The 26,282-nt window shown below is 39.3% G+C and overlaps 1 protein-coding gene across 1 annotated transcript in view; it reads left to right on the top strand.

Annotated features, from left to right (window-relative positions):
- The window catches only part of PTH2R (parathyroid hormone 2 receptor), a 75,359-nt gene extending 50,114 nt beyond the window's left edge, over positions 1-25,245 (top strand). Inside the window, 4 exon segments of the mRNA XM_007472162.1 lie at positions 18,279-18,373; positions 21,335-21,473; positions 23,506-23,547; positions 24,850-25,245. Coding sequence (XP_007472224.1) covers positions 18,279-18,373; positions 21,335-21,473; positions 23,506-23,547; positions 24,850-25,245 — 672 coding nt within the window.
- The last annotated feature ends 1,037 nt before the right edge of the window (positions 25,246-26,282 follow it).

Genomic DNA, 26,282 nt, shown 5'->3' with positions numbered 1-26,282 from the left:
TCGGAAGAGATGCATCTGGAGCCCTGGTCTCAGCACCTGGAGTGTAGTACTCCTTCCTCTGAGCTCTTCTGTGTCCTGAAGCCAGGAAGAATGATGCTAATAATAACAGCATACACAGCAAAGTGCTTACCACCATTGGGCACTCTTTTAAACACTTTATTTACATTGATTGATCTAATCCTCCCAATAACTCTAAATGAGGAAACTGCCCAAGGTCACTCAGCTAGTAAGTGGTGGAGCTCAGATTATAATTTCAGGATCAATGTCCCTACCTAGTGAGCTCACAGTAAATAATGTGAGCTCTTATAATAAAAAGCTTACATCCCACACTTATAATAAAAGCCAACATCCCTGATAGTCCAGAGGAGACCCTGTCACTCATGCCTGCACCCCTTTATGCTCTCTGCCTTAGCCTCGTTGTTTCCCTTTTGGTTCCTTGAACTTGTCCATGTCTGCCCCTCTCAAGACTATTCTTCATTTTGTCCTGTACCCCTGGAAGGCTGGGATATGCTTCATTCTACTCCTCACTTTAAATGTCACTTCTTCATTGTGGCTTCCTTGTTGCCTCCAATCAAAATTTGGTCATCTATTATAAGCCGCAGAGCACGGTGAGGTTTTTCTTTTTCAAGATCATCATCAAGTATAATGCTTCTGATTGTTTGTTGAATGTCCATCTTGCCCACTAAACTGAAAGGCTTTTGTGAACAAGAACCATATATTTCTCAACTTCTATATTCTAATGCCTTGTAATTTTCCTGGCACAGAGTGGACACTCAATAAACACTTGCTGAAAAAATAAAACATGCATACATAGTAAATATTCTGGGACACGGTAAGAGGGAAGAAGTGAAATAAGAGCAGAAAGCCAGTATAATTCCAGAACTTTTGAGTCCATTTTACACAACCTTTTTATTTTCTAGAGAAGGAAGCTAAAGCCCACACAGATAAAGGTCACACAGCCAGTGTAACAAAACAAAGACTATAGCCTGCATTTTTGGACCATGTTCTTTTCACTTGGATTTCACTTTTCACATGGATTCCAAAGCATGTCAAAATTTTTTCTTGAAGTTATGGGAAACATGGCTACATTTCTAATTTTTTATATGTTAACTTTAGAATAAAAGGTTTGTTTGTTTTTTAGTCTTGCATTTTGTAGTATGGATGAGCGTTCATAGGTTCTAAATTGAAGAAGTCATATCAAGAGAATTGAATTTCAGAGATAATCACAGACTTTAGTACAAATTTGGAAGGAAAAACTTGATTTTGGAATCATAGAATCTAAAATTGTAGCACTATGGTTTTCTGTGTTTTGTTCATATGTGGTAAAATTATGTTTAAGAGAATTAGGGTCATTCGAAACATTAATTTTTGTTCTGAAAATAAATGTCTCTAAATATAATTAATTATTCACCCTCAACATCTTGATATTGATTTGAAGATGATTTTAAGTTCTTCTATATAGCATTAAAATATGAAAGGAATGGGCTTCCCTCGTGGTGCAGCGGTTAAGAATCTGCCTGCCAATCTAGGGAACACGGGTTCGATCCCTGGTCCGGGAAGAGCACACATGCTGCGGAACAACTAAGCCCATGCACCACAACTACTGAGCCCGCGTGCCACAGCTACTGAAGCCCACATGCCTAGAGCCCGTGTTCCGCAACAAGAGAAGCCACTGCAATGAGAAAGAAGCCTGCACACGCAACGGAAGAGTAGCCCCTGCTCACCGCAACTAGAGAAAGCCTGGGGCAGCAATGAAGACCCAACGCAGCCAAAAATAAATAAATTTATTTAAAAAATATGAAAGGAATATTTCCTAATTGACAACGGGACATGAAGCATTGTTTTGGTCCTGGGCCTCCCAGAGCAGCATTAGGAGGAACAGTGTGCTTGGCCCACAGAGCAGGAGAAGCCACAGGCAGGGCAGGATGGATTACAAGTGGTGAAGGTGAAGTTGGCAGAGGTGATAAATCCCGACCAAGCGGGACACTGCCCCCTGACACCCGAGAACCTACGTTTTCACTGGTGTCAACCAGAAGAGACTACAATAGCTGAAGAGAAATAAAACCACAGACATAAAAATACAGATTGTAAAATTGAGCAGATTTGCTCATGAGCATTTACAGGATGGTCTTTGAAGAGGCCAGTAATACGGGGTGGAGAGAGCTTTGGTCTTAGTAGAAATCTGAGATCTTGGATTTACAGGTTAGGGAAAAGAAAAACAGAAACTCTGTGGTATTTGTCTTTACTTGTTTCCTTCATCCTGCTTCATCCTGCTTCATCCCTTCATCCTTTCATTCATCATCCTCTGATGTGTGATCAAATGGTCTTTCTAGTCCCTGCTCAATTTCATTTTTACCAAAATGTCTTTTCTTTTGTCCCTTGACAGTTAAATCTCTTTCTATTTATCATTTGATGAATAAATATTTTGGAGTGCATTTTTTGCTTCATGTTTTATCTCAAAACCTTTTCTTCATTAACCCTCAAACAACTTTGAGATTGGTATTTTCATTATTCTTAGTTTGAGGCCAAGAGCAGTTATGCAACTAGCTTAGGTATATACATTTAGAAAGTGCTGAAGTTGGAGTCAGGTTCAGGCAGCGTGGTTCCAGAGCCCACAGTTTTCCCTGTTTGTGGTAATTGAATTTAAGCTCTGCCAGTGTTTGCCAGGGTGAGAGCACATACCCCGGTGCATGAGAGGATTGATTTAGGTAGTGCGTGCAAGGTTGTTAAGTAAAATCAATTAACATTGAGAATATTGGCCCCTCTCCAACCCTTCTGAACACATCTCGGAGGTCTCATTTTGATACTGGTCTTTAACACTTTTCTAATGTGTGTGGTGTCTTCCTTTGGGGGATGGAGGTGGGGGACAGGCAACCCAGTCTAGGTAAAATTTCATATGACTTGTTTCCATTGTCTTTATTTTTACAGTTGCCTCTTGCTTGTAGCAGCTTCTATTGGTTTTCCACTGATGGTAATGATATGAAATTTAAATTTTAATAATTTAATAAAAGTGGATTGCTTGACAAGGGTATTAAGTAAATAATAGTAGATGAATAATATTGATATGGCCAAAATCATGGTGGTGACACCCTAAGCCACTTGGAAAACGCTGAACTAGATCAGTTCCTTTGACAATGAAATTTGGAGTTACTGAAAAAGGCCTGACCAGTGTAACCAGTGAGTGTCCACATGGTTGTGGGAGGTCAGATATGTGTCATGTGTTCAGGAGCGTTAAGGGTATAAATGGACAGGTCATGTTTTCTGTGGCTGGAAGGATGGGTGCATCTGTGGAAAATGCAAGAGATCAGACTGGAAGTGGATAGGGGTTGAATCATGATTGGACTCGTATTCTGTGCTATAAGGACATTGGAATGTCCTTATGGGGATGGTGCCCCAGGCACAGGATGCTCCTAACCCTGGAGATGCTGCAGAGAAAATCTGTTCACTGCAAGTTCCCAAGATGAAGAAGGATAGGCCGAGTCAAGCAAACTCGGTATATTCTTCCCACATTCACTCATCAAATACTTCAACCCATCCCCTCCAGGGCTGGAGACAGTATGGGGGACTGAGGAGCACAGACATGCACATCAGTTGAGCTGCCTTCCCTGGAAGGAAAAATCAGGAACGGGGATTAAATGAACTAGTCTGGAGGTATGGACATCTGTCTAAGAGAGCTATTGGCTATTCACTTTTTAAAAAATATTTATTTATTTATTTTTGGCTGCATGGGGTCTTCATTGCTGCACGTGGGCTTTCTCTAGTTGCAGTGAGCAGGGGCTGCTCTTTGTTGCGGTGTGCAGGCTTCTCATTGCGGTGGCTTCTCGTTGTGGAGCACGGGCTGTAGCGCGCAGGCTTCAGTAGTTGTGGCACATGGGCTCAGTAGTTGTGGCTCGCGGGCTGTAGAGCGCAGGTTCAGTAGTTGTGGCACACGGGCTTAGTTGCTCCACGGCACGTGGGATCTTCCCAGACCAGGGCTCGAACCCGTGTCCCCTGCATTGGCAGGAGGATTCTTAACCACTGTGCCACCAGGGAAGTCCTGGCTATTCACTTTTAAGTACATAATTCTATCTGACTGACTCTGACATCAATTATGATATTTTAAACGTCCTCAGATTTCCATGAGAGGTCATTTTGTTGATTCAGGCTTCCAAAGAAAGATACAGGAATTAAAGAGTTGCATTAAAATTGGAACAACCAGGACTTCCCTGTGGTCCAGTGGTTAAGACTTTGCTCTCCCAGTGCAGAGGGCCCAGGTTCGATCCCTGATGAGGGCACTAGATCCCGTATGCCACAACTGAAAGGTCCCACATGCTGCAACTAGAGACCCTGCACACCACAACGAAGATCCCACATGCCACAACTAAGACCCAGCACAGCCAAATAAATAAATATTTAAAATTGGAACAACCATAAACAGTGTTAAACTAAGTTGAGCAACAAAGGGACATCAGTGCTTCAGCAGTTGGTGACCATGAGCAGGGTGACAGCAATCCATGTTTTTTTCTTCTTTTGATAGGAGTCAAGCCCATATCTTCAATTCATATAAATCCATTCCTTTGGAGAGACCACAAACTCCCAAAATATTTCTCTGTACAATGTGTTGCTTCATCTTAGCTGAACTAAAATGCAAATGTGCAGTAAGAACTATTTTTTTAAAGGTGCCAAGAAAAGGTAAATATCATCAATAAAAATGTAAATGTATTACTAATTTAATTACTAATTTTAATGTATTACTATTTAATAATATATCTTTTATACTTGGCGGGTCGAAATTTCTTCCAGAGTTACTTTTCTTATAGTACATACATCTAAGCAATGTTTATACAGTGGGAGTGGTAAAATAGAAAATCCAAGATTCAGTCTTAAACCAACCCAAAGCTTTTATTAAAGACACTGAAATTGGAAATCAGGGCCAGTCACTCGCGGAGACGTTAGAATTTATGTACTTGTTTTTCTATAGGCAGTAGTTCATTTTCTGGTAACTCCTCAAAAGTAAGCCATAGAATCAAAAAATGTCCATTTTGGGAAGCATTCTGGGGGGCTCTTGCCTGATGTTAATCTGGCAACACTATTGCAGAGATTTTTGAGCTTTAAATAACCCTACAGAGAACTGATAACTGTGAGAGTTTATAGTTTGCTTTATATATGTTGATGGATTTTAGGAAAATACAGGGCAATAGTCCGTCCCTCCTTCCCTCTCCCCTCCCCTCCTTTCCTCCCTCCCTTCCTTCCTTCCTTTCTTTTTCTTTCCCTTCCTTCCTCCCTTTCTTTCTTTCTTCCTTCCTTCCATCCTTCTTTCTTTCTTTCTCTCTCTCTCTCTTTCTTTCTTTCTTTCTTTCTTTTCTTTCTTTCTTTCTTTCTTCCTTGTTATTGGTATATTTGCTTGTTTTTAGATGTCTACCATGGCTTACAGCACCACTGTGTACCCAAGCTAAGGACTAATGTCTGTGGTCAACAAGTACTTTGTGGTGTTTGTCATGGGCTTGCTCATTCTATGAATAACGATCTAATTTGAATGACTAACTAAGTAGTGGCCCTTGAGGAGACAGCATGCTACTCAGAGTGCATTAAATGGAGAGCTCCAGACTTTCAATTTTTTTCTTATATATGTTTTGTTCCATGTACCTGTCAAAGGACACCTCAGGGAATTCTGGCAGATGGAATAAGATGGTACTTCTAATAAATTCCTTTAAGAAGAATTCTAAAGCAATATGTTTAAAAAATCATATCCAGTGCATTTTATAAAATATGAAAAGAAGGGGACAAACAGAACATAAGCTTCTCAGCTGCTATTAAGTCAGTGATTCATTTCCTCCCAGTTGTTATTAAAGGAGGCTCGATCATGAAGCACAAGAAGGCAGCATGAGAGGGATGACTGGTAAGGGAGAAGTTTTAAGTAAAATGGATAAAATTTAATCTCTGATCTTTGATGGAATTGCAAATACAAATTTTATTTTTTTACCCAGAGGAAAATCTCTGCTCCATAATCTCTTTCCTCTTCTAAATCAGTCAACTATAGAACCTTGAGTGAAATTAAAGCTCTAGCATTTACCCCTAAATTATAAATTGAATTCCAACGGATAAGAAGTGAACTACATATTTTGTCTTCATATCTATTATACAGATAATCAAATTATAGTAGCCGATACAGATTAAGGAGTTTATTATCTATCATTTAAATGTTCAACATTTAGAATTGATACACATATAAACAAAGCAAAAATGTTTCTCATGTTCATGGTATTGAAAAAGAAACCAATATATGGGGTGAGATGTGATGTATTCAGAGAATCTCTGAGGGCAGCTAATACATAGCATCCCTCTTTGCTGCTCAGATTCTAAATAAGTCAAGATATAAAACAAAGGAGGAGAGAGAGAAACAAAGTAAAACGCTTATAGCTGTTAGAGTCTGGGTTGGAAGTTGTGATCTTCGGTCTGTTAGCCAAGTGGGCCAGTTGAAGAACCCCATAATTAGGCAGGATCTGCCCACCCAGGCACAGATTGCCAAGGGGCAGGCTCCTAAGCCTGGAGATGCTGCAGAGAAAGTCTGCTCACTGCAAGCTCCCAAAGAAAAGAAGGATGGGCTGAGTTAAGCAAACTCAGTATTTGTCCCATTTTCACTCATCAAATACTTCAATCCATCTTCTCCAGGGTTGGAGACGGTAAGAGGGAGTAGGGAGAACAGAAGTGCACATCAGTTGACCTGCCTTCCTTGGGAGGAAATATCAGGAAAGGGGAGATAGCAAATCTTCCCCATCGTGTATCCAAAGGCATTGATGAATTTTTAAAGTGTAAATAGACAGTTTTAAATATATTTTATAACAGTGGAATTTCTTGTACATAAATTTTGACTTCTTTCTCTACTTACGTCTTTTGTGATAGACACCTAGAAGTGAAAATTCTACATTGAAGGGGGATATGCTGATTTACCTCAATATAAGTAGGGTTTAGAGAGTGCACATTTCATTCACTCATTTATTCATTCACTCATTTAACAAATCTTGATTAAACACCAAGAACATGGCAGGTGCTGTGTGAGGCAGTGGGGATGAGATGTGGGGGACAGGCATCAATTTCTCCTTAAACTTAAGTGTAGTGGGTGAGACAGACATTGAACTGTGACGAGTGCTGTGGTGGGGCTAGGGTGTGGGGAATAGCTTTTGAGAAGTGACATTCAGCTTAAAGCCTGAGAATGAGCTGTCCTAGTAAGGGTGAGAGAGTGGAGGGAGTAGGGAGAATGATCCAGGCAACGTGATTCTAGGAGCAGTCTCTGAGATGGCCTGAGGAGCCAGAGGTTTCATGGCTGAAATTTTGACTTTGAAACTCATTTGTGGTTCACTTTGAATAAATCTTTAAAAATTTAATTGAGAGAGACTCTAATGTTTATATTTGCATTATTTTAAAACCACACTTGCATAAAATTTATTCTATGTGCTACTGGCTTATTAAAACCACACTTGCATAAAATTTATTCTATGTGCTACTGGCTTATTAACAGCTTTAAGCAAAATTTTTCCTCCAAGAAGATTACTTGAGATATGCAAGGACTCTCTAAATGATTTTTTTCTCTCTGAATATTTCATTTAAAATTTTTTTTAAAAATCTCACCAGAATGTGTTGTTCTTTTTCATTCCATTTCCCCATATATAGAGTCATTTTTCCTTCTGCAGACTTGGATCTTTCTTTAGAGCAGGATTTTTTCTTTTATGTCTTCATTGATTTGTTCTATTTATCATTTCCTTCAGAAAGAGAAATAATCTTCATAATGACTCTGAATTCCATGCTCTCCATATAAGCATCTATCCCTCATCACAGAAGTCTTTGTTCTTCATCCCTTCATTTGGGAAGATTCTTCGAGTGTCTTCTAAATTGCTAAATCCACTTTCCTACTCTGTTAGACCTAATGTTTAGGTTTCTAATACTGACTTTAAAACTGGGTTATAAGTTAGATTCTTTACAATCTTTTCTTAATCCATCCTTCTCTTTAAAAATTTTGTCTCCATCTCAATCTGCTATTAACTCAACTCTATTTTATGGGCAGTTTGGTGCAGTGGTTAAGAGTCCCTGGTATGCATCCAGGCTGCATGGGACTAATTAGGGCTCTGCCGCTTGCTGGCTGTGTGATCATGCATAATTTGTGTAAGCTGTGACTCAGATTCCTCATTTGTATAATGGGGGCAATATGCCTATCTCATAGAGCTGCTGTGAAGACTAAGCATCAATTCACCTAAAACACTTAGAATAGTAAGTAAGTAGTAAATAACTTAGTTTCTAATTAACCTATATTCTATACTTTCCTAAATTATTTATAATAATTTTTTGGAAATTCATTCATCTGTTACTGCGTGTATCAATATGTGTGTGTGCATGTGTGTGTATTTTGTTCACCTATCTTTTAAGGCAGCAAGTTCTATTTTTCTTAATTCTTAATTCTTTCCATAATCCACTTTGCTGTCCTTTGAGTTATAAAACCAATGGACTAATTGGTGTGTGTCTTCTTTAATAAGTTTCTGGGAGTTTGCAGTATTTACTTAGTATGGTCTACTGACCTGAGTATAGAATCCCTGGTCATGGGCATTTTAATATGGATGGAGTTTAAGCTTGGCCCATCTGAAGCCATTTGTAATTCTTTATTTTTTCCAGGAATAAGGAATGGCAAATGCAATACCCAGCTAACATTGCTTCCACAGCGCTGCCAGCTTCAGCTCCTAGCACTTGGTCCTTCACACAGTAGTTACACAGCATCACTCCCCACTATTTTCACTCCCAGCTGCATTTGTATTGCCAGGGAGTACAGTCTTAGGGAGAGAGGAATTAATGAAGCATGAAATAAGTTTGGCCATTCAGAAAGTAGCACTCATGTGATAGATAAGTAGTAGTTTCTCACCTTCTTATTGAAAAAGATTATGTGGACATCAATCAGGTGTTGTAGTGGGTGAGGATGAATGAAAATCCTCAACTCTCATGTTTTGAATCTTTTTATCCTCCTGAAAAGAAAGTATAAGATAGTGGTTAAGAGTGACATCAGCATCATGGCAGTGTGTGGCACTCTCTTTGCCTTTCCCCTTCAATCTACAGCCAGTAAAAACATCCATAACTCAACAAAGGTGACTTTGCTCAACACAGCAGGACATCAGAGAATCTCACACATCTAAAGGTGGGTGGGCTGAAACACATGGAAGAGGCAGAACCAGGCAGAACAGCAGAGGTGGTGCCTATGATCCTGGACCCTTAGCCATGGTAACTGAACCTTCAGCCCCAGAGAACCTGATAATATCAGGGGAAGCAGAACATATGACTCCAGCCCTCCAGCCAAAGTGGTGCCCCTGGCCAAAGAGATCCAGGCAACAGTGACAGTGGGCCTATGACCCTGTCCTTCCAGTTATGGAGATGCCTATTACTCTGGCTCCCCCTGCCTGCCCCTATCCACAGTGGCAGTGTCTATGAGCCTGACAACCCTGGACATGGTAAGGACACCTGGGACCCTGGCTACCTACCCTCCCCACCCTGCAGGGGGGTAGTGGAGCATGAGCCCCTGGACATAGCAGAAGTACCCACCAACCCAATGTCCCAGGTAGTGATGCCAGCAGCAGCAATGCATTAATGAACCCAGAGGCACAAGCAGTGACAACCAGGGCAATGGATGACACCTCTGACAGAGGTGGTGGAGAGTGGAAAATGCTGATGCTCAAATATAACCAGAAGCAGCTCAGGTAAGAGACCAAAAACTTGTGCTATGTCACCCCTACTGGAAAACAAAAGAGGTCTCTAGTTACTAATCTGTTGAATCTTTTGAATCAAGTTTTTTTTTTTTTTTTTTTTTTTTTTTTAAAAAAAAAGCTTTACCTAAAGAAGAAAGGTGTTCTCTACTTCAAATATGCTGGTAGAAGAACAACTCATCAAGCTCAATGAAGAACCATGGTAACATTGTATCCCAAAAAGAAAGCGACAGTTCTCCAAAAACCAAACATACAGCCACAGAATATTGCAATCTTACTGATAGAGAATTCAAAATAGCTGTCATAAAGAAACTCAGTGAGCTAAAGGAAAATACAGGAAGGCAGTTCAATAAGCTCAGGAATAAAATTGATGAACAGAAGGAATATTTTGCCAAAGAGACTGAAACTCTAAGAAAGAACCAAAGAGAAACTCTGGACCTGAAGGACTTGATAAATGAGATGAAGAAAGCACTGGAAATAGAGCAGATGATATGGAAGAGAGACTAGTGAGCTTGAAGATAGGAATCTAGAAATGATACAGATAGAAGGAAGAGAGAATTAAAATCTTAAAAAAAGAAGACATTCTTTGAGAACTATTTGACTCTATTAGGAAGAGCAGCATTATGTTAATGGTATCCCAGAAGGAGAAGAGTGGAAGAAGGGAGGAGAAAGTTTATTTAAAGAAATAAGAGCAGAGAATTTTCCAAACCTGAGGAAGGAACTGGATATAGGAGTCCATGAAGCTGGGAGAACAACTAATTACCTCAATGTGAAAAAACCTTCTCCACAACACATTATATTAAAGCTATCAAAATAAATGACAAAGAAAGAATTTTAAAGGCAGGGGAAAAGACTGGCAACCTACAAAGGAACCCCAGTTAGGCTATCAGCAGATTTCTCAGCAGAAACTCTACAAGCCAAGAGAGAGTGGAATGATGTACTCAAAATATTGAAAGTTAAAAACTATCAGCCAGAAATACTCTATCTGGCAAAGTTATCATTTAGATATGAAGGAGAAATAAAATTTCTCAGACAAACAAAAGCTGAGGGAGTGCATTAGTATCAGATTTGCCTCGTAAGAAATGTTGAAAGGAGCTGTTCTTCCTAAACGAAAAGGTAAAAGTGTGCAAGACTTTGAGTAAGGTGATCAGTAGAATCAGAAAGTTGCAACTCTATATCAGAATAACACAGAGGTTAAAGGGGAAAAAAGCAGTAAAAACAACTATAGCTATTTCAAGTTGGTCACAAACACAACATATAAAGGGATAATTTGAGATGACAGAAACATAAAAATGGAAGAGGAAAGTACAGAAGTCATGTAGTCAAATGAAGATAAGATGCTATCGGCAGAAAAAGAACAATTTTATCTATGAGAATTTTAAACAAACATTATGGTAACCAGAAAGCATAAATCTAGACCAGAGACATGAAACACAAAAAACAGGAAACTGAGAAAATATCATAGAAAACCACCAAACTAAAATGGCAGTCAGAAACACAAGGAAAAAGAAATAATGGAGATATAGAGCAACTAGAAAATAAAAGATAAAATGGCAGTGCTAAGTCCTCATTTATCAGTAATCACCCAAAATGAAAATGGATTCAATTCACCAATCAAAAGACACAAAGTGGCCGGATGGATTAAAAAAACATGACCCAATGAAATGCTGTCTTCGGGAGACTTATGTCAGCTTTAAAGACAAACATAGACTCTAGTGAAGGGATGGAAGATGATACTCCAAGTAAATTGCAGCCAAGCGAAAGTGGATGTAGCCATACTCATAGCAGACAAAATGGATTTCCAGCCAAAAGAGGTAACAAGAGACAAAGATGGACATTATATAATGATAAAGGGGACAACACCAACATGCACCTAACATATGATCACCAAAATATATAAAGAAACTAACAGACCAAAAGGAAAAAATTGACAGCAACACAGTGATAGTTGGGGACTTTAACACCCCACTTACATCAATGGATAGATCATCCAAACAGAAACTTAACAAGCAAACAGCATCTGTAAAACATTAGACCAGGTAGACTTAGTAGATTTATACAGAACATTCCACCCAAATGTAGCAGAATACACATTCTTCTCAAGTGCACGTGGAACATTTTCAAGGACAGGCCAAAAGTTGGGACCCAAAACCAGTCTCAATAAATTTAAGAAGATTGAAAAAATAACAGCATCTTTTCTGATGAAACTAGAAATCAACTACAAGAAGAAAGCTGGAAAAATCATAAATATGTGGAGACTAAACAACATGCAACTGAACAAATATTGAGTCAAAGAAGAAATCAAAGTAGAAATTTAAAAATACCTTAAGACAAATGAAAGTGAAAATACAACATGCCAAAATCCACGGGATGCAGCAAAAGAGGTACAAAGAGGGACGTTTATAGCAATACAGGCCTACCTCAAGAAACAAGAAAAATCTCATATAAACAATCTAATTTTACACCTAAAGGAACTAGAAAAGAAAAACAAATGAAGCCCAAATTCAGCAGAAGGAAGGAGATACTAAACATTAGAGTGGAAAGAAACGAATAGAAACTAAAAAGATAACAGAAGAGATTAATGAACCTAAGAGCTGTTTCTTTGAAAATGTTAAAAAAAATTAACAAATCTTCAGCTAGATTCATTTAGAAAAAGAGATAAGGCTCTGATAAATAAAATCACAAATGAACGAGAAGAAATAATAGTGGATATCACAGAAATGCAAAGGATTAAAATAGAATATTATGAACAGGTATATGCCAACAAATTGGACAATATAGAATAAATGGACAAATTTTTAGAATTATACAACCTTCCAAGCCTGAATCATGAATAAATAGAAAAATTGTAATAGACTGATCACTATTAAGGAGATTGGAACAGTAATCAAAACCTCCCCAAAATCAAAAGTCCAGAACCAGATGGTTTCACAGGTTAAATCTAGTGAACACTCAGATTTATTACCTATCTTTCTCAAGCTCTTCCAAAATATTGAAGAGGAGAGAATGCTTTCTAACTCATTTTATGAGGACAACATTACCCTGACACCAAGGACAACACACAAAAACAAAACTTACACGCCAATATCTTTGATGAACATAGATGCAAAAATCCTCAACAAAGTATTAGCAAGCTGAATACAATAGTACATTAAGATTATCATATCTTATAATCAAGCGAGATTTATTCCAGGGATTCAAGGATGATTCAATGGCTGCAAATCAATCATGATACACCACATTAACAAAATAAAAGATAAAAATCATATGATCATCTCAGTAGATGCAGAAAAAGCAACTGATAAGATTCAACACCCATTTATGATAAAAATTCTCAATAAAATGAGTATAAAAGGAACATACCTCAACATAATAAAGACCATATATGACAACATCATAATCCCAGGTAACACATTCAACAGGGAAGAACTGGAAGCTATCTAAGATCAGGAGCAAGACAAGGATGCTCACTCTTACCACTTTTATTCAACATATTATTGGAAGTCCTAGTCAGAGGAATTAGGCAAGAAAAAGAAATATAAGGCATCCAAATTAAAAAGGAAGAAGTCAAACTGATTACTTGCAGATGACATGATTTTATATTTAAAAACCCCTGAAGACTCCACAAAAAACCCTGTTAGAACTAATAAACAAATTCAGTACAGTTGCAGGATACAAACCAACATACAAAAATCTGTTGCATTTCTATACACTAACAATGGACTAGCAGAAAGAGAAATTAAGAAAACAATACCATTTACAACTGCAACAAAAAGAATAAAATACCTAGGAATAAATTTAACCAAGGAGGTGAAAAACATGTACACTGAAAACTATAAGACAGCCTGAAAGAAACTGAAGGCTATGCAAAGAAATGGAAAGGTGTTCTATGCTCATGGATTGGAAGAAGTAACATTGTTAAAATGTCTACATTACCTAAAGCAATATACATATTCAGTGCAATACCCATCAAAATCCCAAGGACATTGTTCAAAGAACTAGAATATAAAAATCCAAATATTTGTATAGAGCCACAAAAGACCCCTGAATAGCCAAATAAATCCCAAGAGAAAAGAACAAAGCTGGTGATGTCACACTCCCTGATTTCAAACTGTGTTACAAAGCTGTAGTAATCAAAACAGCATGGTATTGGCAGAAAAAGAGTCACACAGATAAATGGAACAGAATTGAGAGACCAGCAATAAAACCACACATATATGGACAGTTAATTTAAAACAAAGGGGCAAAGAATATACAATGGAGAAAGGATGGTCTCTTCAATAAATGGTGTTGGGAAAACTGAACAGCCACATGCAAAAGAATGAAAGTGGACCACTATCTCACACAATACACAAAAATCAACTCGAAATGGATTAGACTTAAATGTAAGAACTGAAACCACAAACTCCTGGAAGAAAACATATGCAATATACTCTTTGGCATTGGTCTTAGCAATATCTTTCTGAATATGTGTCCTCAGGCAAGGGAAACAAAAGCAAAAATAAACAAATGGGACTACAGCAAACTAAAAAGCTTCTGTATAGCAAAGGAAACTATCAACAATAAAAAAGACAACCTACCAAATGGGAGAAGATATTTGCAAATCATGTACCCAATAATGGGATTAATATCCAAAATACATAAAGAACTTGCACAACTCAACAACAAAAGTTGGGTAGAGGAGCTGAATAGACATACAGATGGCAAACGAGCACACAAAAAAGATGTTGAATGTCACTAATTATTTGGTAAATGCAAATTAAAACCACAATGAGATATCATTCCATGCCCATTGGAATGGCTATTATCAAGAAAAATGAGAAATAACGAGTGTTAGAGAGGATGTGGAGAAAAGAGAACTCTACATATTGTTGGTGGGAATGTGAATTGGTGTAGCTACTATGGAAAACAATATAGAGATTCCTCAGAAAATTAAGAACAGAACTACCATATGACCTATCTATTCCACTTCTAGGTATTTATATGAAGAATACAAAGACACGAATTCAAAGTATATGCACCCCTATATTCATCACAGCACTTTTTACAATAGCCAAGATATGGAGATAACCTAAGTGCCCATTGAATAGGTATAGAAGATATGATATCTGTATCTATATCTGTATCTATATATCTATATCTGTATCTATCTATCTATCTACCTATCTATCTATTCAGACACAATGAAATACTACTCAGCCATAAAAAGAAGAAATCTTGCCATTTGTGACAACATTGATGGACCTTGAGGGTAGTATGCTAACTGAAATAAATCAGAAAGACAAATATTGTATGATTTCACTTACATGTGGAGTATAAAAACAAAAACAATGTCCCCCCAAAACAAAATAAATGAACAAACTAAATAAAAACAAACACCTAGATACAGAGAACACAGTAGTGTTTACCAGAAGGGAAAGGTGTGGGGAGGACGAAATGGGTAAAGGGGATGGATAGAAACTACCTTTTGGTAGTGAGCATGCTGTAGTATATACAGAAGTCTAAATGTTCTACACATGAAACCTATAATGTTATAAACCAATGTTACCTCAATAAATAAAAAGTTAAATTTAATTGAAAAATAAAGGTAGTGGTTAAGAATTCACAATACAGACTCACATAGGCCTGGTTCAAATTCCAGCTGATAGCTGGGTAGTCTAGGTCAAATCAGTTAATATCTTTGAGCTAGAGTTTCTTCATTCATAATAAATGGGCATAATAAAAATTCCTGTATCATATTTATGTGAGCATTTAAACTAGGCAGTGTTCAATAACTAGTAGCTCTTATTAGCCTGAAAACATCCTTCTTCCACAATTTCACAGCACAGCTCTGTCCTTCCCCTAGGGTATGGGGCTCAAGACCCAGCCCCCAGTTCTTTTTTTTTTTTTTTTTAGCCTTTATTGGAGTATAATTGCTTTATATTTTTGTGTTAGTTTCTGCTGTTTAACAAACTGAATCAGCTATATATATACATATATCCCCATATCCCCTCCCTCTTGCATCTCCCTCCCTCCCACCCTCCCTATCTACCCCTCTAGGTGGTCACAAAGCACCGAGCTGATCTCCCTGTGCTATGTGGCTGCTTCCCACTAGCTATCTGTTTTACATCTGGTAGTGTATATATGTCACCGCCACTCTCTCACTTCGTCCCAGCTTGCCCTTCTCCCTCCCCATGTCCTCAAGTCCATTCTCTATGTCTGCATCTTTATTCCTGTCCTGCCCCTATGTTCGTCAGAACCATTTTCTTTTTTTCTTTTTAGATTCCACATATATGTGTTAGCATACGGTATTTGTGTTTCTCTTTCTGACTTACTTCACTCTGTATGACAGTCTCTAGGTCCATCCACCTCACTACAAATAACTCAATTTTGTTTCTTTTTATGGCTGAGTTATATTCCATTGTATATATGTGCCACATCTTCTTTATCCATTCATCTGTTGATGGACACTTAGGTTGCTTCCATGTGCTGGCTATTGTAAATAGTGCTGCAGTGAACATTGTGGTACATGACTCTTTTTGAATTATGGTTTTCTCAGGGTATATGCCCAATAGTGGGATTGCTGGGTCATATGGTAGTTCTATTTGTAGTTTTTTAAGTAACCTCCATACTGTTCTCCATAGTGGCTGTATCAATTTACATTCCCACCAACAGTGCAAGAGAGTTCCCTTTTCTCCACACCCTCTCCAGCATTTATTGTTTGTAGATTTTTTTGTTAATGGTTATTCTGACCAGTGTGAGGTGATACGTCATTGTAGTTTTGATTTGCATTTCTCTAATGATTAGTGATGTTGAGCATTCTTTCATGTGTTTGTTGGCAGTCTGTACATCTTCTTTGGAGAAATGTCTAGGTCTTCTGCCCATTTTTGGATTGGGTTGTTTGTTTGTCTGATATTGAGCTGCATGAGCTACTTGTATATTTTGGAGGTTAATCCTTTGTCAGTTGCTTTGTTTGCAAATATTTTATCTGATTCTGAGGGTTGTCTTTTCATCTTGTTTATGGTTTCCTTTGCTGTGCAAAAGCTTTTATGTTTCATTAGGTCTCATTTGTTTATTTTGGTTTTTATTTCCATTTCTCTAGGAGGTGTGTCAAAAAGGATCTTGCTGTGATTTATGTCATAGAGTGTTCTGCCTATGTTTTCCTCTAAGAGTTTTTTAGTGTCTGGCCTTACATTTAGGTCTTTAATCCATTTTGGGTTTATTTTTGTGTATGGTGTTAGGGAGTGTTCTAATTTCATTCTTTTACATGTAGCTGTCTAGTTTTCCCAGCACCACTTATTGAAAAGCCAGCCCCCAGTTCTTGTAGGAGGCTGTGAAATTGGTGAGAGTTGCCTATGGGGTAGTCAGTGGTAGGATGGCCAAGAAGGTGGTTGGAATTAAGGGCTGATGCAGATAATCAACTAGTTTGGGTAGTGGGGCACATGAATCACCCAATACCAAAATTCTCCAAATTCCAGAAATGATTGGAGACTCTGCAGGATAATTTATCCCCAGGAATGCAGAGTTGATGGGTCCTCTCTTCTAGCTGTTGCTCTGGCATTAACAGAAACCCACTCTTGGCAATTCACAATTCCATTATTCCTAAGTGCTAGTGCTTCCTGGACTGTAGACATCTCCCTGAATTAAGGGACCCAAGGGGTTCGGGCTTCTACCTCCTTATGACCCATGACCTGGAGATCTTTTCTTCCTCTTCATTTTGGACCTCTTCACTGATCCTTGAGGCCCTTGGACATAAAATGTCTTATCCCACCAATACTTTCCCTTCCCCGCCCCCTTTTATTTTTGTTTTTTTGTTTGCGGTACGCGGGCCTCTCACTGCTGTGGCCTCTCCCGTTGCAGAGCACAGGCTCTGGACGCGCAGGCTCAGCGGCCATGGCTCACGGGCCTAGCCGCTCTGCGGCATGTGGGATCTTCGCGGACCGGGGCACGAACTCGTGTCCCCTGCATCGGCAGGCAGACTCTCAACCACTGTGCCACCAGGGAAGCCCTCCCTCCCCCTTTTTAAAGCCAGAACGTGATTGTCTGGTGGTGCCCACACCTCAATTTAATTGCCTACACTGAGACTTTTTCTTATACAGTATCTTACCTGGCTTTTTTTTTTTAACCTTGTATACTTCACCCAGTGCTTTTCATACATCATAAGAGAGACATCAGCCCCAAAGCAACCCTATTATTCTTCTCCCTAAAATAGATAACAAGCTGGGAATTCATTTCAAAAAGGGCTGTCAATTACATTTGTATAATAACTATTATCCTTTATCCAGCAAGTCTGCCACAGAACTTCATCTGAACTTTGGTTTGGAAATTCCCATGGATTCTGGCAGATTATCCTCTGGTATTTCTAGTTTCTAGTGCTGTTGAAATTTTATCTCTGTGTTTTCATGAGGGCAAATCAAGAATCCCTATCTTTCCAATATCTTACCTCAGATTTCCTCATTAACATTTACAGAATGGGTAATGTTCAGTCTTTGAATACAAAGAGGTGCAATTTATGTAAATTTTTACAAACAACTTGAAGACTAACTTAATAATTCTTTGTAATATTATCTTCTCTTTCAGCTGAATTTTATTCTGTTTCTGAATACCGTTAGAGTTCTGGCTACCAAAATTTGGGAGACGAATGCGGTTGGGCATGACACAAGAAAACAATACAGGTAATTCCAGGACAGACATTCATCAGAGGAAATATTTTGGTTACTATTTAGAGTTAAGGACAGATATCAGTTGATCTGAAATGTCTCTAAGAGACTCAATTGTGAACGTGTATTTTCGTTTGGTTTAATTGTGCTATTTATCAGAAAAGTATATATATTTTAGGAAAATATAAATAACAACAAATCTTCCCAATATGCTTAAATTCTAAGTATATTTTAAAAAATCTGTCCTTAGCAGTGGGGATTTTACCATTAACTATGTAACCTATGTAACTATGTAATCTCTTGTTGATGATCTTGGCAGACAATTTCACTTGCCTTCTTAAAATAATGTCATAACTGAAAAAAAATCAAGGAAGTGTATTTGCTATATTGTTTCCAATCTTCCCATCAAATTGGTACCTCCCAAATATTGATTTTTAAGAACTTTCAAATGTACTGATTGAAGGAGGTCTGTTATTCAGTCTTTGCTGAAGAAAAGGACAAATTAAGTATTTATAATCATTATCAAACTATCTTAAGAATGTGTCCATTTCTCCCAATGATCATTTTGGAAGTTCTGAATCGTTTTGGAAGTGGCTTCTATCCACCTGAACATATGCACCACTAGTCAGGTGCATGTGGATTAGTTTTTGTAATCCCCAAACAAGAATCTATTTCTTTCTGCCTCACATTGTCATGAAATGCTATCACAGATACAGAAAGGAAGAAATCATAGTCAACATTTTGATCTTCTCTCACAAACGTTCTCTAAGTCCTTTGTGGAATCATTCCCGTGCACCGTGTAGGCAGCATTTACTGTCAGGGAGAAAAGAGTACAGATACAGATGGACTGAAGTCTAGAATAGGATGCACAGTATGAACAAACCATCAGCTGCTAGCTCCAGTCATTTTCAATATGCTGCAAGTGGTAGTATTAAAATCATGCCTGTGTTTACAGTGAAGGGTCTGTGCTATACTAGAATAGCTTTTCTCATGTCACATTCCATTGGTGAAGACAAAGGTCAAAGGATGATAAAAAATGGAAAATGTAAGTAGCCTTTCATTCTTCATAAAATGAAAAAGTGCAGTGGTGTTTGAAAGCTAATTATTTCTCTAGTTCTGAATCAAGGCTACTTATTTCTCTCATTCTGAATAAAAGCTACTAATTTCTACAATTTCCGAATGATGTGAAATTATACTTTCAGTAGAAAGTTGCTCAAGAGATTTGAGAAACTCTGGAGAGAATAAAGAGTGGATTATCTTTAAACCAAGACAGAATAGACAGCTTATTTGCAAAAAAATATATATATATATAATAAGTAAGTAGGAAGGGAGAGAGAGCAAGAAAGAGAGAGAGAGAAGGAAAGAGAAAGAAAGAAAGAAAGAAAAGAAAGAAAAGAAAGAAAGAAAGATAAAGAAAGAAAGAAAAGAAAGAAAGAAATAAAAGAAATAAAGAAAGAAAAAGAAAGGAAAAGAAAAAAGAAAGAAAGAAAAGAAAGAAAGAAAGAAAGAGCATTAAGTCAATTTCAAAATGTTCTGCTTTGATAACTGAACTGTGGTAGAATGAAAAGAGGGAAAGAGGGAGAGAGGGAGGGAGGGAGAAAGGAAGAAAGAAACTGAAGGAAACACTAGTGAGGAAAGGAAGAAGGTTATAAGCATTTGAGGTTACTGGGGCATTAATGATTCTTAGAAAAAGAGGGATATTTGAGAAATAAAGAAGAAGCCTGATTTGGCTGTTTCCTGGATAAAAAAATGCAAAAAAACCCAAAACCTATCTAGAAAATGATGTGCTTGGGTCATAGACTAGCTCTTTATTGCTGCAAAATGAATTACCACAAACTTAGTGGCTTTAAAACAACACACTGGATATTTCATGGTTTCTGTTTGTCAGAAATCTGGGAGTGGCTTAGCTGGGTCCTCAGCTTCTGGGTCTCTTTACAAGGATATAATTGGGATGTCAGTTGATTGGACTGGGGAAAAGTCCACTCTTAAGCTCACATGATTATTGACAGGATTTATGTTCTTGCTGGGTTGGTCAGATGCCACCTCTCCTTGCCACATGGGCCTCTCAGTAGAGCAGCTCACAACTTGCTTCACTGAATCAAACAAGGAAGAGAGTCTGCTGCTAAAATGTATGTTACACTCTCATGCAACATAGTCACAGAAGCGGCATCCCACCACCTTGGCCATAACCGATTGGTTAGAAGTAAGTCCCAAGTTCTGCCCACACTCAAGCAGAGAGGATTAACAAGGATGTAAATACCAGAAGGTCGGGAATCATTAGGGGCCATGTTAGAGTCAATCCATTATATTGGAAACTGGGATTCCTCTAAATACACAAGAAAATGTGTATGAAGAAGCAGTTAAATAAAGTCACATTTCTTAGTTTGTAAACAAACAAACAAACAAGCCTACAAGTATAGATAATTTGAGACAGAATATTTGACAGAGAATATTTAGGGAAGGCAAGAGGTATTGACCACATGTAGCTCATAAGGAAATATGAAATGATAAATGAAGATCCAAGTGTAAGAAGAGACCAGGGAGTAGTTGGTTCTAAAATGAACAGAACAAGCCAAAATGCTGCCTGTGAAAGTAGAGACGGTTATTGAGGATGGAGGTGGTACCTCTTTAAGTCTCAAACATAGAAGCTAAAGAAGACTTAGGACAGAAAAAAAAAAAAGGCATTTTACAATTTTATGAAAATAGTATCCTTTAAGCAAGAAGAGTGGAAATGAGATTAAAGAGACTTAGGGGATAGTAATCATGGGAAGTGAGAATAAACTACCTGATTTAGTATAAAAGTGACAGGAAGAAGGGGGAGAGGAAAAAAAACTAGCAGAAGCAGTGGATCCAAAGAGGTGAGGGAACGTCAGCCCCTGGTAGCTCTGCTAAATAAGCTTTATTTTTTCCAGCAAGCTGTCTCTATGGAAAGGCACTCTACATTGACTAATTAAAAGGCTTACCATTCTCTTCCAGGAAACTCGCCAAATCAACGCTGGTGCTGGTGCTGGTCTTTGGAGTGCATTACATCGTGTTTGTGTGCCTGCCGCACTCCTTTGCTGGGCTTGGGTGGGAGATCCGGATGCACTGTGAGCTCTTTTTCAACTCCTTTCAGGTAGAGAGTGCTACTAGTAATTTGATTCCTGTATTTTGCTTTTTTCCTTCCTCTGCCCCTCCTTCTGGCATTCACGCACCTGTCTCCCAAGGGCCAGGAAAGGGGCTATTTTCTGGCACCTGCACATTTCTATCCTGCAGCAGTCAGTCAGGTTAACCTCTGACCACAGCAGGAGCTGTTTCTCACACACAAGCTTGGGCTATGAGACAAGAAAGCACATTGTTGTAAAATATGTGACACCTACAGAGCAGGAATCTGTGTGTGTGTGTGTGTGTGTGTGTGTGTGTATGAAAAGTCAATGAAAGCAAAAGAAGGGATAGGCAGGGGAGAGGAAAAAAGAGAAAGGGAGACAAGTAAGAGGAAGAGGTTGCTTCCTTATGTTTGATCTCATTTGAAATCATGATACCATTTCCCTCACGTGGAGGCTATAGGCGCCTCCTAACTCTTCTTCCTGCTACTCTTTTGCTGCCACCTCTTGCCTTCAATCTAGTCTCCATACAATAGTCTGAAGAATCTTAAAAATAAATCTGATAGGGCTTCCCTGGTGGCGCAGTGGTTGAGAGTCCGCCTGCCGATGCAGGGGACACGGGTTCGTGCCCGGGTCCGGGAGGATCCCACATGCTGCGGAGCAGCTGGGCCCGTGAGCCATGGCCTCTGAGCCTGCGCATCCGGAGCCTGTGCTCCACAACGGGAGAGGCCACAACAGTGAGAGGCCCGCATACAGCAATAAAATAAAAAATAAAATAAAAATAAACAAATAAATCTGATAATGTCACTGAACTGCTGAACATATCCAGAGTCTTCTCATTGCAGTCAGAATAAAATCCAAACGCAGTTTCCTGGTGTGCACAGCCCTCCCCGGCAGGGAGCCTGCCCAGCTGTGACCTCACCTCACACCGTGCTCCCTGATGCCCACTAAGTTTGAGCCACACTAGCTCTTCCACAATTTCTGTACCTCAAGTTCATTTCTGCCTCAGGGGTTTGTACTTGCTGTTTCCTTTGCCTGGAATGCTCTTCCCTCTAATATTCACATGGCCTGGTTTCTTCTTCTCACTCAAGCCAGCTTAAATGTCTCCCCCTCAGGGAGGTCTTCATTGAGTTCCCCCTTTGATAGATCTCCATCTTCTTTTTCAGTACCACTTGTTTTGCCTGCATGGCCTTTATCTTATCATCTTACATTTTTCTCCTGTGGCTATTTGTTTATATTTTAACTAATTCATTTATTTTTACTGTGTTGGGTCTTCGTTTCTGTGCGAGGGCTTTCTCTAGTTGTGGCAAGCGGGGGCCACTCTTCGTCACGGTGCGTGGGCCTTTCACTATCACAGCCTCTCTTGTTGTGGAGCACAGGCTCCAGACACGCAGGCTCAGTAGTTGTGGCTCACAGGCCTAGTTGCTCCGCGGCATGTGAGATCCTCCCAGACCAGGGCTCGAACCGGTGTCCCCTGCATTAGCAGGCAGACTCCCAACCACTGCGCCACCAGGGAAGCCCCTATTTGTTTATATTTTATCCATCTGTATTTCCTACTAGGATGTAAGCCCTAAGAGAACAGGGACTTTGTCTGTCTTGATTAAGTTGTTTATCCCTGTCATGCTGAGCATTTCACACTGTATAAACTCAATAAATATTTTTGAATGAGTGAAAAAAAAGTTTCTGTGTGTTTTCACCTTATAAGACCCTATGTCTGTAGTTTCCAGCATTCACAGTGTAAAAATTTCACTTACTAACTGGGGGATGTTCTGTGGTCCTGGGGTGGCAACACATGAAATGAATGTAACAAATCAGTTCTTCATGTATTTTGGAGTGTTTTATTTAGTTATTTGGTTCAATTCACACCAAAGAAAGATCTCAGACAAATTTCATGTATATTTAAGGATTTCAAAATATTAGGAGAGATAATTTGCATAATTTTCTGGAGGAATCATTAAAAAAGAACCCAGTTTTTCAACTTACGCATTGTGGCACAAGACACTTTAGTGTTGTGATCTTCATAATTAAAATTAATTAATTAAAACATTCTATTTTCTCCTCCAGGGTTTCTTTGTGTCTATCATCTACTGCTACTGCAATGGAGAGGTAAGTTTGAAGGAACCCCATACCTCCTGCAGGTCTAGCTCCGAGTAAGCTCATAAATGGCCATCACAATGTGACTGGAATCTCTTTAGAATCCTCAGGGGTTACAGGACAAAATGGACACAGAGAAGGGAGATATTTTAATCATAAATTATTTTGAGAAAGGAAGAATTCATGTAAATAAGCCAAGGTCTTCCTCTTCCAGCACTTTTCAATGTCAATTCAGTTGCAACCCTTGATATCAAAAACCCAACTTGGGGCTTCCCTGGTGGTGCGGTGGTTGAGAGTCCGCCTGCCGATGCAGGGGACGCAGGTTCGTGCCCCGGTCTGGGAAGATCCCACGTGTCGCGGAGCGGCTGGGCCCGTGAGCCATGGCCGCTGAGCCTGCGCATCCGGAGCCTGTGCTCCGCAACGGGAGAGGCCACAACAGTGAGAAGCCCGCATACCGCAAAAAAAAAACCAAAACAACCCAACTTAACTGGAATGCAAATTGATACTTGGAAGGACCGTGAACTTCATATTCCAGTCAATGCTTCAACTTATATTTTATTTCAAGTTCTATAAGAAACTCAAATATAACTTTCCCTGGGAATAATCCATTAGAACATTTTGACATTTTTTAAACTACAAGATGGTGATGGGACAATTTCAGTTCATTTAGGAGTTGGCTGGAGAGAAAGAATTGTACCGATCTTTTAGATGACATCAGCTTACCAGCTTTCCACTGCTTCCAATGGAACTTTCAAAAAGCTCCCTTCTGGAAAGTTGCAATAGAAGAATTGAATCTTCAGCAGCAAGAATGGAAGCAAGAGCCCCACCCTACAATGAATGCCCTTGCAGCACCCACTTTCCACCATCCAATCCATTTCTCAATTTCCCTCCTTCAGTATGCCCATGCAGAGCGATGGTGTTGCAGTTACATTTCCAGCTGAGTACCTTCCATGCCCTTCCACAGCCTTAGCTGGCACTATTTATCCCATTTTCTCCTCCAACCCCGTGTCCTCTTTTCCTCTCCCATGAGTCAGATATATGTATTGACTGCATTTCAATAGGTACTACAGTACTGCACCATCTGGGGTTGGTTGAATCCACCAATGCAGAACCCCAGATATAGAAGGCCAACTGTGAAGTCATAGGGGATTTTCAGGGGCATGTTCTTCAAGGGTCAACTGTATATATAAAGTCTCTGGCACACAGTGGAACCTTAGGGATTATTACTATCATTGAAATCAGGCAGACATCCATCTAACAAGGTTCCAGGGTCTCTGATGGTTTCTGATGCACAATATGGTCCTTGCGGTTTAGGTTCAGTCTGAGGTGAAGAAGATGTGGAGTCGGTGGAATCTCTCCGTGGACTGGAAAAGGACGCCCCCATGCGGCGGCCATAGATACGGCTCCGTGCTCACTACCGTGACGCCCAGCACCAGCAGCCAGTCGCAGATGGCGGCCGGCACACGCATGGTGCTCATCTCCCGCAAAGCGGCCGAGACGGCCATCCGGCAGCCCGACAGCCACGTGACTTTACCCGGCTACGTCTGGAGTAACTCGGAGCAGGACTGCTTGCCACACTTGATCCATGCAGAGACCAAGGAAAGTGACAGGAGGCAGGGAGATGCGATTCCAGTGGAGGAGTCATCCACGCCATTAGAATTTAACTCAGATCCCGAAGGAAGCAAAGGAGAAACCGAGGATGCTCTGTGAATCAGCATTTGTGTCTTGAAGGAGCTGAACCATCTGGCTGTGGCAGAGGAGCTTGGCTAGCGTCCCTCTGCTTGAGCCCCAGAGCTGAACAGTCAGGATTCGAGTGTTCACAGCCTTTTTAGGCTCCATGAATTGGCTCCTGTAAATACTAAAGCCACAAAAGGAGAAGTGTCAGTGGAATAATTACCTTATTTTGGCATCACATTCTCTTCTGAATTGATGTGTAGTACCTGTAGTACTTGCTCTGTGATTGTTCATTTTTCTGCTACTTTTGGGTAGAACAAACGTTTCAGTTGCTCGACTCTAGTTTTCTCTCATAAATATCATTCGAAATATGATAGAGATCATTTAGTATGTGTCATTTTCTTTTTAACAAATTAGTATTCTCTTTCTCACTTTAAGGGACCTCTATCATTGCATTCATTTAGCCTGTTCATCGGAGTAATTAGGACCTGAAAATACATTGAAAGATTAAAGATCTCGGAACAAGTACACACTGGAAAATAAGCTGGCTGGACTTTGTTAAAATAATAAATGTGTGAGAAACTTGTTTCTAGGAATAAGGAAAATTACTCAGAAAAGAATATTGCACATATTCCTCTTTTTGAATGTCCCCTCTGTGACCAGCCAAATCTCAAGTCTTCACTCTTTTGTAAACCTTGACATGTCACAAGGTTTTCTTAGTCAGTGAGCTTGTGTCTGCAAGCTGATTTTGTTTGTAATCATTTATAGTGATAGTCACACTGCTTCTATGTTTTTTTTCTTTGTTCTCTTACTCTATTCCAAAAATTAAAAGTTTGTTTTAAAAATATATTTTGGGTCACTTTTTAAAACGTTCTCTTAGCACCTAACTTTGTTTTTGGGAATCAACCAAATGTCTCTTCTCCACATCTACAGAGATCAGCATGTAGCCCCAGAACTTCACTGAGCTTGAAATTTCAGTGTATTGCAGTATTAAAACATTTACTGAGTGCATGTTAGGTACCCAGCATCCTGCTAGGTTTTTACAAGCATTAAGTTATTTAATCCTCACCACA

The sequence above is a fragment of the Lipotes vexillifer genome, unplaced genomic scaffold (genome assembly GCF_000442215.2).
Source record: "Lipotes vexillifer unplaced genomic scaffold, Lipotes_vexillifer_v1.1 scaffold678, whole genome shotgun sequence".
Taxonomy (NCBI): Eukaryota; Metazoa; Chordata; class Mammalia; order Artiodactyla; family Lipotidae; genus Lipotes; species Lipotes vexillifer.
The sequence above is the reverse complement of the archived record's forward strand: the minus strand, read 5'-3'. Positions and strand labels throughout refer to the sequence as shown.